Below are 12,187 nucleotides of genomic sequence, written 5' to 3'. Positions count from 1 at the left end.
ACACTCGAACCTTCGCCAGCAGTAAATCACTGCCACTTTTGGCTCTCGTCTTGCTTTATAATTCTGAGAAAACAAACTCCCTTTCTCTGTTCTCCAAGTCCTATTATAAGCATCAAAATTAAACATAATTATCGATTTCTTAAAATCTTTTTGGGAAGAAAAAGAAACAAAATGACTTCGTGTAATCGTTGCTCTTTTATAGTTAGCCATGAAATATAATTTTTTAAATATTTCTCATGAAACTTATTTGACGTTATTGCTGGAAATTTTCATACATTTTTCCCCGTAAATGATATCGCAGCAAGGGTGGAGTACGTACATTTCATGGCGCAACTTTCTAACAAGTGGTACGTAACGAGGTTACCCATGGCTCGACGTCTCGCGATATCGAAGTGCACGCCAAGTCCATAAATAATTCAAGCAACAGTTACTACGAAGCGATCCAACCCTCCTTAAAATTCAAACGTTAACCGTAATTCATTCATATCTCGTGCTAAAAAGCACATGCATGTATAAACTCCACTTAATTCGAATAAATCCCCCAAAGAGAGGAGAACAACGTCAACTTCGCAAGTACGATTCCACCACGCAGAGAGCCACAAACGATCTCAACGCGAGAATGAAAAATCTCACGACAAATCCGCGGATCTCCTCATTTCATGAACTCTCCCTCGTACGTTGAGCGAAACGCGAAACGCGAACCGCATTATATACTTGCCACTGCTCTGTGATTAATCGAGATAAACGACTCCCTGACCGTGCAATCTCGTCGTGTGTACGTCGTGCGGATCGTCGCGGTGATTATCGCCAGGTGGAGGTTTCAAGGGGAGAGGAGAGGGTGGTAGCCATGGCCGCGAAAGGGGTCACGATGGGCAACGTCGAAAGGAAACGCGGGCTACGAGCAGGGCCCACAACCAGCCAGGAGGAAATACACGCTCCGCTCTGTTTCCGTACGCACGTGCGTGACAGACACGCAAGCGTGCACGCGCGCAGCACTAACCTTACCCCAGCTGAAACGCTTTGCGTCGGCCTGTGCACGCGCGCGAGCGCCCGTGCACCCTCCACCGAGATCGAGAACATCTCCTCGACGTTCAAGTTTCTTCTACTCTCTTTCCCTTTTTTTTCCAGTTTTTGCTTTCTTTTTTTTTCCTTTTTTCGTTGAGCTTCGAGCGCATGCTGCCTCTGGCCGGAAGGCGAAGGCTTAATGAAACGGTGGAGCACGAGGGGGAAGATAATAATAATGAGCGCGCGTGCAAATTCGATCGCGTGCCGGGTATAATTTTGTTCTGCTTTGTTGTTGATCGGGCCGTCGCTAGATTTTGTTGATTCATTGTAGGGAACGGCGAATTGGAACTGATTACGATGACGTGCAACGCGGGTTCTTCTTTTTCTCTTTTTAGTAATTGTGGCGGAGTGCGGAGTGGCTAATTGCGAGTGGACGTGGAGAGAGGTTTTTTATAATTGGGAATATAGCAAACTATTTTGCGATGTTTAAGCGTTTGATTGGAATGGAAAATTTAAATTTATTCCAGGATTTTTAAAAGATACGAATTTCGAGCGATTATTTTTCGAGCTCTACCTCCAAACAGTACGCCCCTTATGTACATGTTTTACTGCTGGCAATTAACGATCATCTCTAACTAGAAAACAAGAACTTGCATCGAGCCACCTGAAACCCGTCGAAGATTCGAAAATTCCTGCGAATACCTAACTGAAAATCGGTTAGCTGGCAACGAAAGCACGCGGCGCGTACCGGCAGCTGAAAAGCGAACCGCGCGTCAAATTATATTTAGTCGAAACGCGTCTACCTCTCGCCTTTCAAGGAACATACCCTCAGTTTCCCTTTTACGCTCTTGAGACGCGCACGCACACACGCGGGTCCTCTACGGTTTCGCAGGCCTCCCGGTCGTGCCTCCTTGTTTATCTCGAAATAACGCCGCCGTTGTACACATGGGCGTTTCTTCTGGCCACTGCCAGATGCGTGGGTGGTGGCAGTGAAGAGGAGAGAAGGAGAGCACGAATGACGGTCACATGGCATCGTCGCGGGCTCCTCTTCTGCCCTGGCTTGTCAGTATCCCGTGAAGTGTTGTTGCCGTCGCTGCGTGCGGCCCTCCTTCGTCCGCAACCCCACGCAACAACCGCGGTTCAAAACGGCGAGCGGAGCCCTCCTTTCGGGGACCGTTTCCGGCCGCTTGAGCGCGCCGCACTTGTCGACCAGCTCCGACCGAAAGTGGCACGAGGTTGCCCGAGTTTCTGGAAACTAGCGCGAGGATACGATCGATGACAAACACTTCAATTTATCCGAGGATACTGGAGGAAAGGGTCTCCTGTTGAGCCTGAAAGGATTTCGAAAAGCTCTTCCTTTCGAGGTTGACTTTCGCTACCGTCAACGACCAGGGGACGAGGAGACATCGACCGCTGCGGACAACATTTTAGTCTCTGGCGATAATACGAGGGCGAAGATAAGGATTCGAAGATATATTTACTTGCGTTTCCTGGAAGAGGTGTAACGTTTGTCGAACGCCACGAATACGGAATTCCAGCGAAGCGTTCAAGGCATATTTTCTTGGGCGATTTGCAATTCCATGAATCGAATAGTAAATACCTTGCGAAACTGATCCAGACCGGGGATGGGAGTCCGCGATCGGATCGAATCGTCGATAGAAATCGATTCGACGACAGAACGGAGCGCGGTCTTATCGGTGTTTACACTCGCCGGGCATCCTGGCGCCAATTAGGTTGGTGTTCCTGGCTATTTAAAATTCAACGAGTGCGTGTGCGCGACAGTGTCGTCGTGGATCGCTATACCGGTGTGATTCGATTTGGAAATCGTTCGAATAGAAATTCGGAGGTCGATCCTTCTAAAGATAGGAGTTCGAAGGTCTGCGCGCGCAATTTGGGAGCCATTTTGGGAAGTTGCGCGAGGAGAGTCGGGGAGCCTGTTAAAAATTCAACAAAGGACAGTTATTTGAAGAATCTGACTGATTGCCGCATCGAAATAACGCGTATCAGCGCTGGCGAGGAAGCGAAAGAAGGAACCCCGGAAAAGTATTCGCGAGAAACACTCGAGCGAACATTCTAATTGGCCGTGGCCACTTTTCGAGAAGAGCGTTCGAGTGGCGGACGAAGAAAAAGCCGGGAGTAGCGTCGTTTAATGCTGTCTGAACGCGCGCCGCTGAAGAACACTTCGCGGCGGTGCCCGAATAAAAAGGAAGTTATCGAAACGTTCGAAGGGCCTCGTTAATCGAACGAATAATGCCACCTTTCATTTACCGCGGTCGTTCTTTCGCGCGTACGAAAAATTCTGCCGCGAGTGGCGCCTTTTCTTCGAAGACTCGATCAATTACGCCCGTGCCTCGAAGTGGAAAATAATTTCGCCTCGAATCGCGAAGAGACGATCGCTGAAAATCGCTCGAACATCGACGAGAAGATCTCAAAAAATAAAAAAATTAGAGAAGAGTACAACATTTGAGGAAGCAACGTTAACGTCGAAGAAGAGCGAAAGGAGACTCGATGAAGAATGGAGTTTTCAAGAAGAAACTTCGACAAGTCAGCTATAGAATAATTTAAGGAAAGGTAAGAAGATTGCATAGAGTTGAAAAATTGCTCTTATTATTGGAGTTTTCTCAGAGTTTTCTCAGATTTTTCGTACGATAGACTCTTAAGAGCGATCAGGTATTCAGTCGAATGGCTAATAGAGATTCCCTTGCAGTGAGATTATCCCAAGGCGGATTTACTTCCGCCGTTTTCCGTCGAAAACTCATTCAACCGATACCAATTCACAATCCCCTTTCACTGGGGCAGCGGATATTGTCCGAGGAACGCGGAGCACGTGGACGATCAGCTGATCGAACGACGTGTCGCTTTCCACGGAACGAGAACTTTCGTATCTTCTCGATCTCGTTGCATTGGACCATGCATTTTAATCGCGAGATCAAGTCTTCGTGCGATAACCATAAAAATAAATGGCACCTTTCACCCCAAGCTAAAGTCGCTGTTCTAAAAGGCAGTTTTGAGATCCTAATACTTGTTCAAGTACGGCAATTTTGAAAAATCCTACGTATAAGAAAGAAATTACTGATCTTAAAGCGATAGGCGATGAGATTCTTCCTTCGACGTCGATCGAAATAATTTCTTCGCGCGTTTCAACTCGTTCGTAGCGAAATAAGTAATGGCCGGCTGTACTCCAGCGACGAATACTTTTAAGGCGTCCACGCCAAGAAATCTGTACGAATATTCCATTAGGAATTAGGCAGGCGGCTCGCTGTGTATATTAATAGATCGAACCTGACAGCCGAACTTAACCAGACGCTCGAACGTTACACGCGAATTCGTTTCGTTCGTACTTCTAACCAAGCCTCGACGCGAGTTGTATTTCTGTGCTGTTATATAATTCTTTCTCGTTTTTTTTCGACTAATCTTGGACAGGAAAAAATTGGAAAAAATTGGAGGAAACAGATCTGGGTCGATCGAAAATTCGAGGAAGCGACGTTACGTAAACGATTTTATAATAAGAGAATCGATGGGCGATCATTACGATGTTTAGTAAATAACAGAAACGCGTAAGTAGATGACGTCCATCGTGCCTTTAGTCAGACACTTGTTCTTGGCCTGCAGAGTACGAGAGACGCGTTCTTTTCTCAGTCTTGTGTAAATATTTTGCAAGATATTCGAGAATCGAGCAGTGGGAGAAAAAGCTCAAACGATTACACGCGCTTCGAGCACAACGCGCTTTGTTTTCTAAGATAAATCGATGCCTCGAGAATTTTCCTCGTTTCGAATACCACGATGAAAATTTACATTTTGCTTCTTACTGCTTGCGTTTAGAAGAAACCTTTTTAATTTTTTCTATTACTTTTCATAGACAAATACCGGAATTGTTAATTACTAATACGATTAAATTTCTGGCCTCGTGCGTCCTCGTTCGTAACCTCGAATATCGGCTTCGAGAGAAAGTGGAGGAGGGCCGAAAAAGAATGGCACGCGCTGAAACGTGCTTGCACCAAATTCGACTCTACGGACCTTGATCCAGGGGCGAGAGAACGAACGAATCGGGGATGGATGATCGAGCGCGTACGCGTGCGTTCCGTTGGTCCCGAAGATATCGGTGCCATAAACGCAGCGCGTTGCGTAAGCGGCGAACAATGCTCGTGAAGATGCACGCCACGTGCGAATCATTCGATGCTTAATCAGCCGCGATAGTTAGAATAAAAATTTGTTTCGCGTGGATGGTATTCACCTCGAATGGAGTTTACAGCGGTCTTTTCAACGAAATAATGGTAATTTCTAAACTAGAACTTAAACTACGAATAGAACAGAGGAATCCCTAGACAACTAAATATTCTATAAAGTAATATCCAATAGCAAAAACGAGCTGCACGGGTTTCCTAAGTGTCCAACGTACAAACTCTTTATTTCTGAAACACGTGAGAAAGAGATCTGATGGTGGGATCGCGAGAGAAAAGTCGTACCCTTAATTAAAAAAGATTTCACGCGCGACGAAAGCCAGTAACATCTCGTGCCCCGAAAACGGAAGGGGGAGTCCGGCAAAGCGGAGATATCGCATGCAAAGCGGTCGAAACGGCGCGGCCGCTATTTTTGCCTCAAGGTGAAAAAGAAGTTCGTCGATCGCTGCCGGGTCAAGCTGAACTGCATTTAACTCGTGCGAGGCGCAGCACCTGCCAGCGATGAAAAAGGCAGCGCATCCGGCGGTGCACGTGCCCCCGTAAAGAGGGACGCTTGGAGAACGTTCCGCGCGCGTTAACGTTTTACGCGAGGTCGTTCCTTTAAATGTGACGGGCCGTTAATTAGCACGGAGTGCGTAAATTATAACGATCCGCCGATCAACGGACCGTGGCTGGTTCGGCTTTTTGCTGGCTCCGAGCGCTCGGCCAGTGCCGAGTGCCATTTTGTTTCGCTCTTGGCCAGGTAACGATCGTACGTATGCCGTGAAAGACTCGTACAGTGTTGTTCGATGGAACTGTATTACACCACCAATGGTGATCGTCTTTAAGAATTGTTTAAGAAGCGTTCGTGTCTGTGACTGTAGAAACGATCTAAGTGGACTTTAAAATTGAAAAGATTGAGGGTTGCAAAATGAGTTGGCGATGGATATCTGGGTTCGTGGAGCCTCTTGAGTCCTACGATGCCACTTTGAGGAATGATCCTAATAAGAAGCGACAGAGTTAGATTCGCGGAGTTGACCCACGAAACGCCAAACACGTTCGAAAATTCTTGGAGCGCCTCGGATCGTTTGGCAGTGATCCGCAATCGCGAACCCCGCGGGGATTAATAGTTGACGTTCGAAGCGAATCAGTCGCGAGAATCGGGGAGATTCCTCGGGACAAGTCCGCGGGGAATCGGGCTAGAAATCATTTGAAGAGCCTCTTTTCGAAAGTACGCCGCGTGAACTGTTTTTAGAACATCCTGTACGAGTATGGCAATATAAAAGATAAATACGTAGAGTGAATTAAATGGAATAGCCACTGTTACAGTCAGCGAGTACAATACAGATAATGGCTGCAACCGCGAGCATGTGTCGAGAAAAATGGCGGCGGTCCAACTAGTGCGATAACAAGACAGCGAATCAAACTAATAATCGCGCTAGATACTGTTAATTAGAAACCTACTAAATGCACGCGATCTTGTCACTGCGTATTTCAAATTGCAGAAACACCACCGAGAAATTAAATTACAAGAAAAGAACAGGTAATTATTTAAAAAAAAGAGCAACGATGAACAGATAGAAGAGGTGAACGAAAAGAATCCGAAGATATAAACGTAACAACGAACAGAAAACTGAACGATGGCACAGGAAAATGAACGTCTCCGCGAAACGCGTTCTCGAAACGGAGCCACCCCCAGCGTCGCGGTTCCCAGAAGGCCTGAAGAGACTCAGAAACGGAGGACAGCGAAACGGAACGGGTTGGCTCGCGACATTGCACCGAGTGCAAGGCAATTTATGCGGGCAGCAGCGGTGATTCGTCCCATCAGCTGATCCATTTGGACGGGGGAGTAAATCAGACCGCGGTCGAGCTTTCATGGGAACGATAACCCGAGCGCAGGCGTCTCTCTGCCTCTTTTGCTCGCCTCTGGCACGTACCACTGTCCCCTTCTCCGGCCTCTGTCCCTCTTTCACTCGTCGACGGAAGCTGCACGAAAATAGTAGCGACTCCGGTTGCCTGCAACAACGCGTAGAACGGCTCCGTGGAATTCTCGAGCGAGTTCTGGGGAAACGAATTCCCGTGGACTCGAGAGGAATTCTGCTGGCGATGCGAGGTCGAATGAGATGCGCGCGAGTTCTCGCCGATTCGGGTAGCGGAGTTTAATCGGGACAGAAAGGATGCGGATGGAATGCACGATTCGGTGGTCGAAAGGTTCCCTTGGTCGAGTAATTTTTGAAAATCATGGAGCTGAGTTTCGTTGAACTGGAGGCAATTTTCTAAACATGTAACCTTCCGTTTACACGTGCCACTTAGTCGAACGAAGTCGAAGCAAGTAGCGAACAGGGGATCGGTGGTCGACTTCGATAACCTGGGAGAGAAGTTTAGGCGGAAGTTCGTGCCTGTGCCGTCGAGTTAACTTGCGTTTAAATGAGAGAGATACTGCCTCTATAATTTCCCTGCAGCACCCGCGAGGATCGCGTGCGAGTATCGAGGTCGTGGTTATCGAGGCACCATTGTAATTAAAGTCTGTTGGCTACTTAACAACTCATTAATTTAGCAACGCTGGACGTGGTATTAAGGAGAGCCGAAAACACGCGTGGGGCGTTTGAATCCCGATGGTGATATCCGAGGGCGGATGATGAGAGTGGTAGAAAATGCGCGATGGCGAAGTTCCGCTTCTAGCTATCGAAATGGTATTTTGTATGAGCGAGTGCAGTTGCGCAAGAATTTAATAGCAGCACGCTCGAAGCTACCGTTGCATGCTGAGAATAATTATACCCGGTAACACCTTGGCCCAACGTTATGGTGCCCGAGACCAGGGGAGCCATCGTGGAAAAGAAAAAATCACGGAAATCATCGTCGACTCGCTTAAAGTGATGGAAAACAATTTACGATCGCTATAAAATCTATATCCACGCTTGCATCTACCATTTTTCATTTTTATTTACCGTTCGTTAGATCTACTGACTTTACGAACGCGTAATTTATTTATCCGACTTAACAGTAATCCCATAATGAAGTTCGAAGATCAGGTAATAGCAGATTTGGTTTACCTTCCCGAGATTATATTATGCTTGCACCCTTAATCGGCGAAGAGATTATCCTCGACCTTAATCTGAGGGTGGATAATGCGATTAATTATATTGTGGAAGGTGTTGCACCGAAATGTGCATCAGCAATTGACTTCTAATGACCGTAAACTTGTTTGTTCTTTACAAATTCACCGTTTTAATTTGAAAGAGGGTGCAACCAAATCTTGCGTCTAATTGCGCAAATTCTCGTAACTCATCCCACGTTCCGCTACGATAAAAATCGTATCCCTCCAAGAATATCGCAAGCTTACTCTCGTCTTACCTCGATTAATCGAAACGATCAATTAAGCCAACCTCGGGACGAGAATTAAGCGAGGTGAACGAAAGCGAGTTCCAAGAGAGCGCGCCAATACCTCGCGGATAAAACGTGAATGGGATGGCCCCAGGCCTGATCCCCGTTTTCCTCTGTCGCATCCCATTTCCCACCACCATAAACCTGTCGCGGTTATCGCGCGACACTCGCTTCCCCGCGTACTGCGCTAAATATAATATTCCCGCGTATTTTCAGCGATGAATGAAACGCGCGGGGACACGCGGCTCCTGAATCGAAACGCCTACGAAACGCGATCGAAGATCCCCTCGAACTTAGCCAGAGTCGCGGATCTCCCCGCTGATTTCTGCAAATTTCCGTCTGCCTCCGCTAATTTCATTTTCTAACTTCTTATGGGAAGGGTTGATCGATCGTTTTTCACCAAGCAAATTTTGCTGGGTGCAGCTAATCTATATTTGGTTGGCGAATGAAAATTACTAAATTTCAAAGTTCTTCCTTGCGGACGTTGATCGAGCAGAGAGAAGATTGATTAATAAAAGGTCGTCTCGAGAAAGTTTACCAATTTTTATGAGAGATGAACGCAGTAAATTGTGAAAGATATTCTAACCGAAAAATCAGGTAGAGTCTCGCGATATTAGCGATTACCACCTTGGCTATTAGAATATTAAATCCTGACGTACGTTTTATCGATGAAAGAAATTACCTCGGAGTTGACTTGACTTGAAAAAAATTCCACTGGAAAGAGTCCCTCTAGACTCCCAAACGTTCCTCCTCATCTTTAAAGCATTTCTAAACGCGTGTCCCGTTTTTCTTTTTGCAGAAGCCAGAGGAGCAGCAACCGTTTCTCGTGCAAGGGGTCACCATGGCAGTCGGTAAGCCCTACGACCGTTCTTGGACCAATCCGCGGTCACGTACATCTCGAGGACGTTTTCGCACCCCGGTCACGCATAGTAACGCATAATCACGCGCGGCCACGTATCGCGGCCCCTGGCTACCGCGTATTCCGCCCTCACGGCGCGCTTTTTCTCCTTTCCACCTTCCCTTCCGCCCTCTCGTTTGCCCAGCGGTGAGCGCAAGTCACTGCCATCGCCGATGAATCCTCGATCCGTACGTTCGAGATCGACTTACCTGACAACGCTGGCAATTTCGAATTTCGCCACTTATTCGTGGCCCGCTGGCTTCCTTTCTCAGGCATCATCGAGAATTTTCCCTCTAACGCTTTTTCGAAATGCTTGCAAGCGTTCGATTCGTATCTTTAATCATTTTTCTGAACTTTCTCGATGGCAACATTGGGGTGGTTTTCAATTAAGATAGGCGGGAAGGTGAGTTACGTCGAAGTGTTTGGAAAATCGTGATTTCTCTTCACTGGCTACCTCTCGTTTTGAGTTATTGCTTTCTTTGTTGAAAAAACCGGAAGAATAAAGCTTTCGAGTGACTTGGGAGAAGCGAGATTTTCAGGAATTCCTTTAACTTTTCGATCACGTTCGAAAAGTGCAGGGAGCGAAACGGGGCTCCGGCGGAAGATTTCGATCGGCGATCAGAGGAACGAGACTTGAATTCCACGGAAGATGAACGTACAGCGAAACAGTTCCCGTTCCAATTTTCATATTCACCGAACGTAATCCTCATTGATCATGCAAATTCTAGAAACCCTCAAAGGCTCCCTATCCTTTATCTTCACGGACGGACGCGTACACGAATTTCTTTTCAACTCTGTTATTTACTTAAAAAAAAAAAAAAAAAAAGAAAGGGGAGAAAAGTTCACGAAGCAAAGAGAGTGGCGCTGGATCGCAGAGAAGTCGCGTCGCAAAGGGAAAAGGTGAAAAACGCGAGACGCAAACAGAAGGTCACTAATTGCATTGAAACTTGAAACTTGTGCAAAGGGATTGTTAAGTCCCGCCGCCTCGAAACTTTTAACAGAGTTGATTACGGCTCGCTGAAACTCCCCAAAGAACCTGCAATACCATTATTCCATTATTCGAGAAACTCAACAAGGACGGAACCCCTCGAACTACGTCGTAGATCGCGGGACGACAGAATCTGCCATGAAATATAATTGAAACATTCTTAAGAACTAACGTACAGTAATTTCTCTTGTTAAATACAGATATAACAAGAGTATAGTGAAAATCAAAATAATTCTGGGCTTATAACCGTTAATAAAAAGGTGACCATGACGTTGCAATAATTTATCGAGTCGATCGATTCGAGGTCGAGAGGTCGTCGCGAGAATAATATTACAGTCTCGAGGCCGGCCTCGTTTTTGCAGGAAACCCTCCTCCTGGCTCCTCCACCCTTTCCCTCCACTCGTTCCACTGTTTCCCCCGTCATGGCGCGAGGTCAATTCATCTTCGGAGACTAATAACGCGCGGATCGTGAACGACGCCGCTGCTGACTTCCGGTGCCGCGTACGGCTGGCTCGTTCTCCGCTTCTGGTTTACAGGGTGGGGGACAATACCACGTCCGGTCCATCCCACCACTTTCAAGTACCATTCGAATCGTTCATGGCGTCCTATAGGCATGGTGTATCTCTCTGGGACCGAGCAGTCTCAGGTGGACCTCGTGTTCGTCTAGTCGCGAATACTTTTTTTTTCCACGCAACCCCACTTGTGACCATTGCTCTTTAATCGTTCTCCAGGAGAATCATCGAAGAGTTCCTTTCAACGTAGCTGTCTGTGATAACGTGAACATTGGACAACGTTGATTACTGAATTTCGTACTTCAGTGAGCATTTTGAGTGTGACCGTTCATGTACTTTATGATACGAGGCTAAAGACACTTGGTGCTTCATGAGTATAATATCCAGAAAATCTTGTAATAAATATCCAAGAATTAATTGATCACACTTGTGACCAGCCTCCTCGCGTCCACAATCAGCCAAAAAATGGCAACATAGCCCACGCTAGATTTCGCGAACCTTTCACCTTGCAGAACCTACTAGCTCTCTATAAACCCAACCAACGAGTGTAGAAACGATTCGAACGAGAAGTGAAATGGCTCCAACGACGAGTTAAATCCGGAATTAAAGCCCCGAGAACGTCCTCGAACGGGCATCTAGTTGATCAGGAAGACTCTATGTACCCGGGTCCGCATGTTTACAGACAACCCATCGTACTTCTCGTTGTCGAGCGGGCCAGCGACGTCGTCGACGTCGACGTCGCCCGTGTCGACGACGAGCGTCTCCTTCTCGCCACCCTCGAAGGGTCCGTCGGGGTTGACAGCGCTGTTCCGTCGACGCCCCTGCAAGATGGGCACCAACTCGACGGCGAGCGTCCTCACGACGGCCACCGTCACCGTTCTGACGCCGCAGGAGAGCAACAGAAGCAGCGCTTCAGGCGCCTCGACCCCGTCGACGCCCACGGAGGAAAGGGTACCCATGCTGCCCAGGAATGGACAGTCTCACTGCGGAAATGCGGGTCAAAGTGGCACTGCTAACCAGAGGAGAAGTTTCAGGAATCTGTTCAGGTCCGTCAGCGCGAACGCGGACAACGAGAGAACCCAACAATTCCTCAAGGGTGACCCAAGACCATCAGACGTCGCGCCACCCTCCCCTTATCTGCCTCACAGGTTGGTAGCTCCTAGATTTTCTCTTGGATGCAATGTTTAGGATGTAAATGAAACATTAAGCTTGACGGTTAATGGAACAAATTGCAATGTAA

The 12,187-nt window shown here is 47.3% G+C and overlaps 1 protein-coding gene across 2 annotated transcripts in view; it reads left to right on the top strand.

The window, feature by feature from the left end:
* The first annotated feature begins 3,493 nt into the window (after positions 1 to 3,493).
* Stumps (DBB domain-containing protein stumps) overlaps positions 3,494 to 12,187 on the top strand; it is a 33,899-nt gene continuing 25,205 nt past the window's right edge. Inside the window, exons 1-3 of one of the 2 annotated variants that reach the window (XM_076897717.1) lie at positions 3,494 to 3,576; positions 9,349 to 9,400; positions 11,630 to 12,095. In XM_076897717.1, coding sequence (XP_076753832.1) covers positions 9,391 to 9,400; positions 11,630 to 12,095 — 476 coding nt within the window. In that variant the 5' untranslated portion in view covers positions 3,494 to 3,576; positions 9,349 to 9,390. Of the gene's footprint in view, positions 3,577 to 8,002; positions 8,198 to 9,348; positions 9,401 to 11,629; positions 12,096 to 12,187 lie in introns of those variants that run through there. The other variant, XM_076897715.1, reaches the window with a different exon arrangement.

The sequence above is a fragment of the Xylocopa sonorina genome, chromosome 7 (assembly GCF_050948175.1).
Source record: "Xylocopa sonorina isolate GNS202 chromosome 7, iyXylSono1_principal, whole genome shotgun sequence".
In the NCBI taxonomy this organism is placed as follows: Eukaryota; Metazoa; Arthropoda; class Insecta; order Hymenoptera; family Apidae; genus Xylocopa; species Xylocopa sonorina.
The sequence above is the reverse complement of the archived record's forward strand: the minus strand, read 5'-3'. Positions and strand labels throughout refer to the sequence as shown.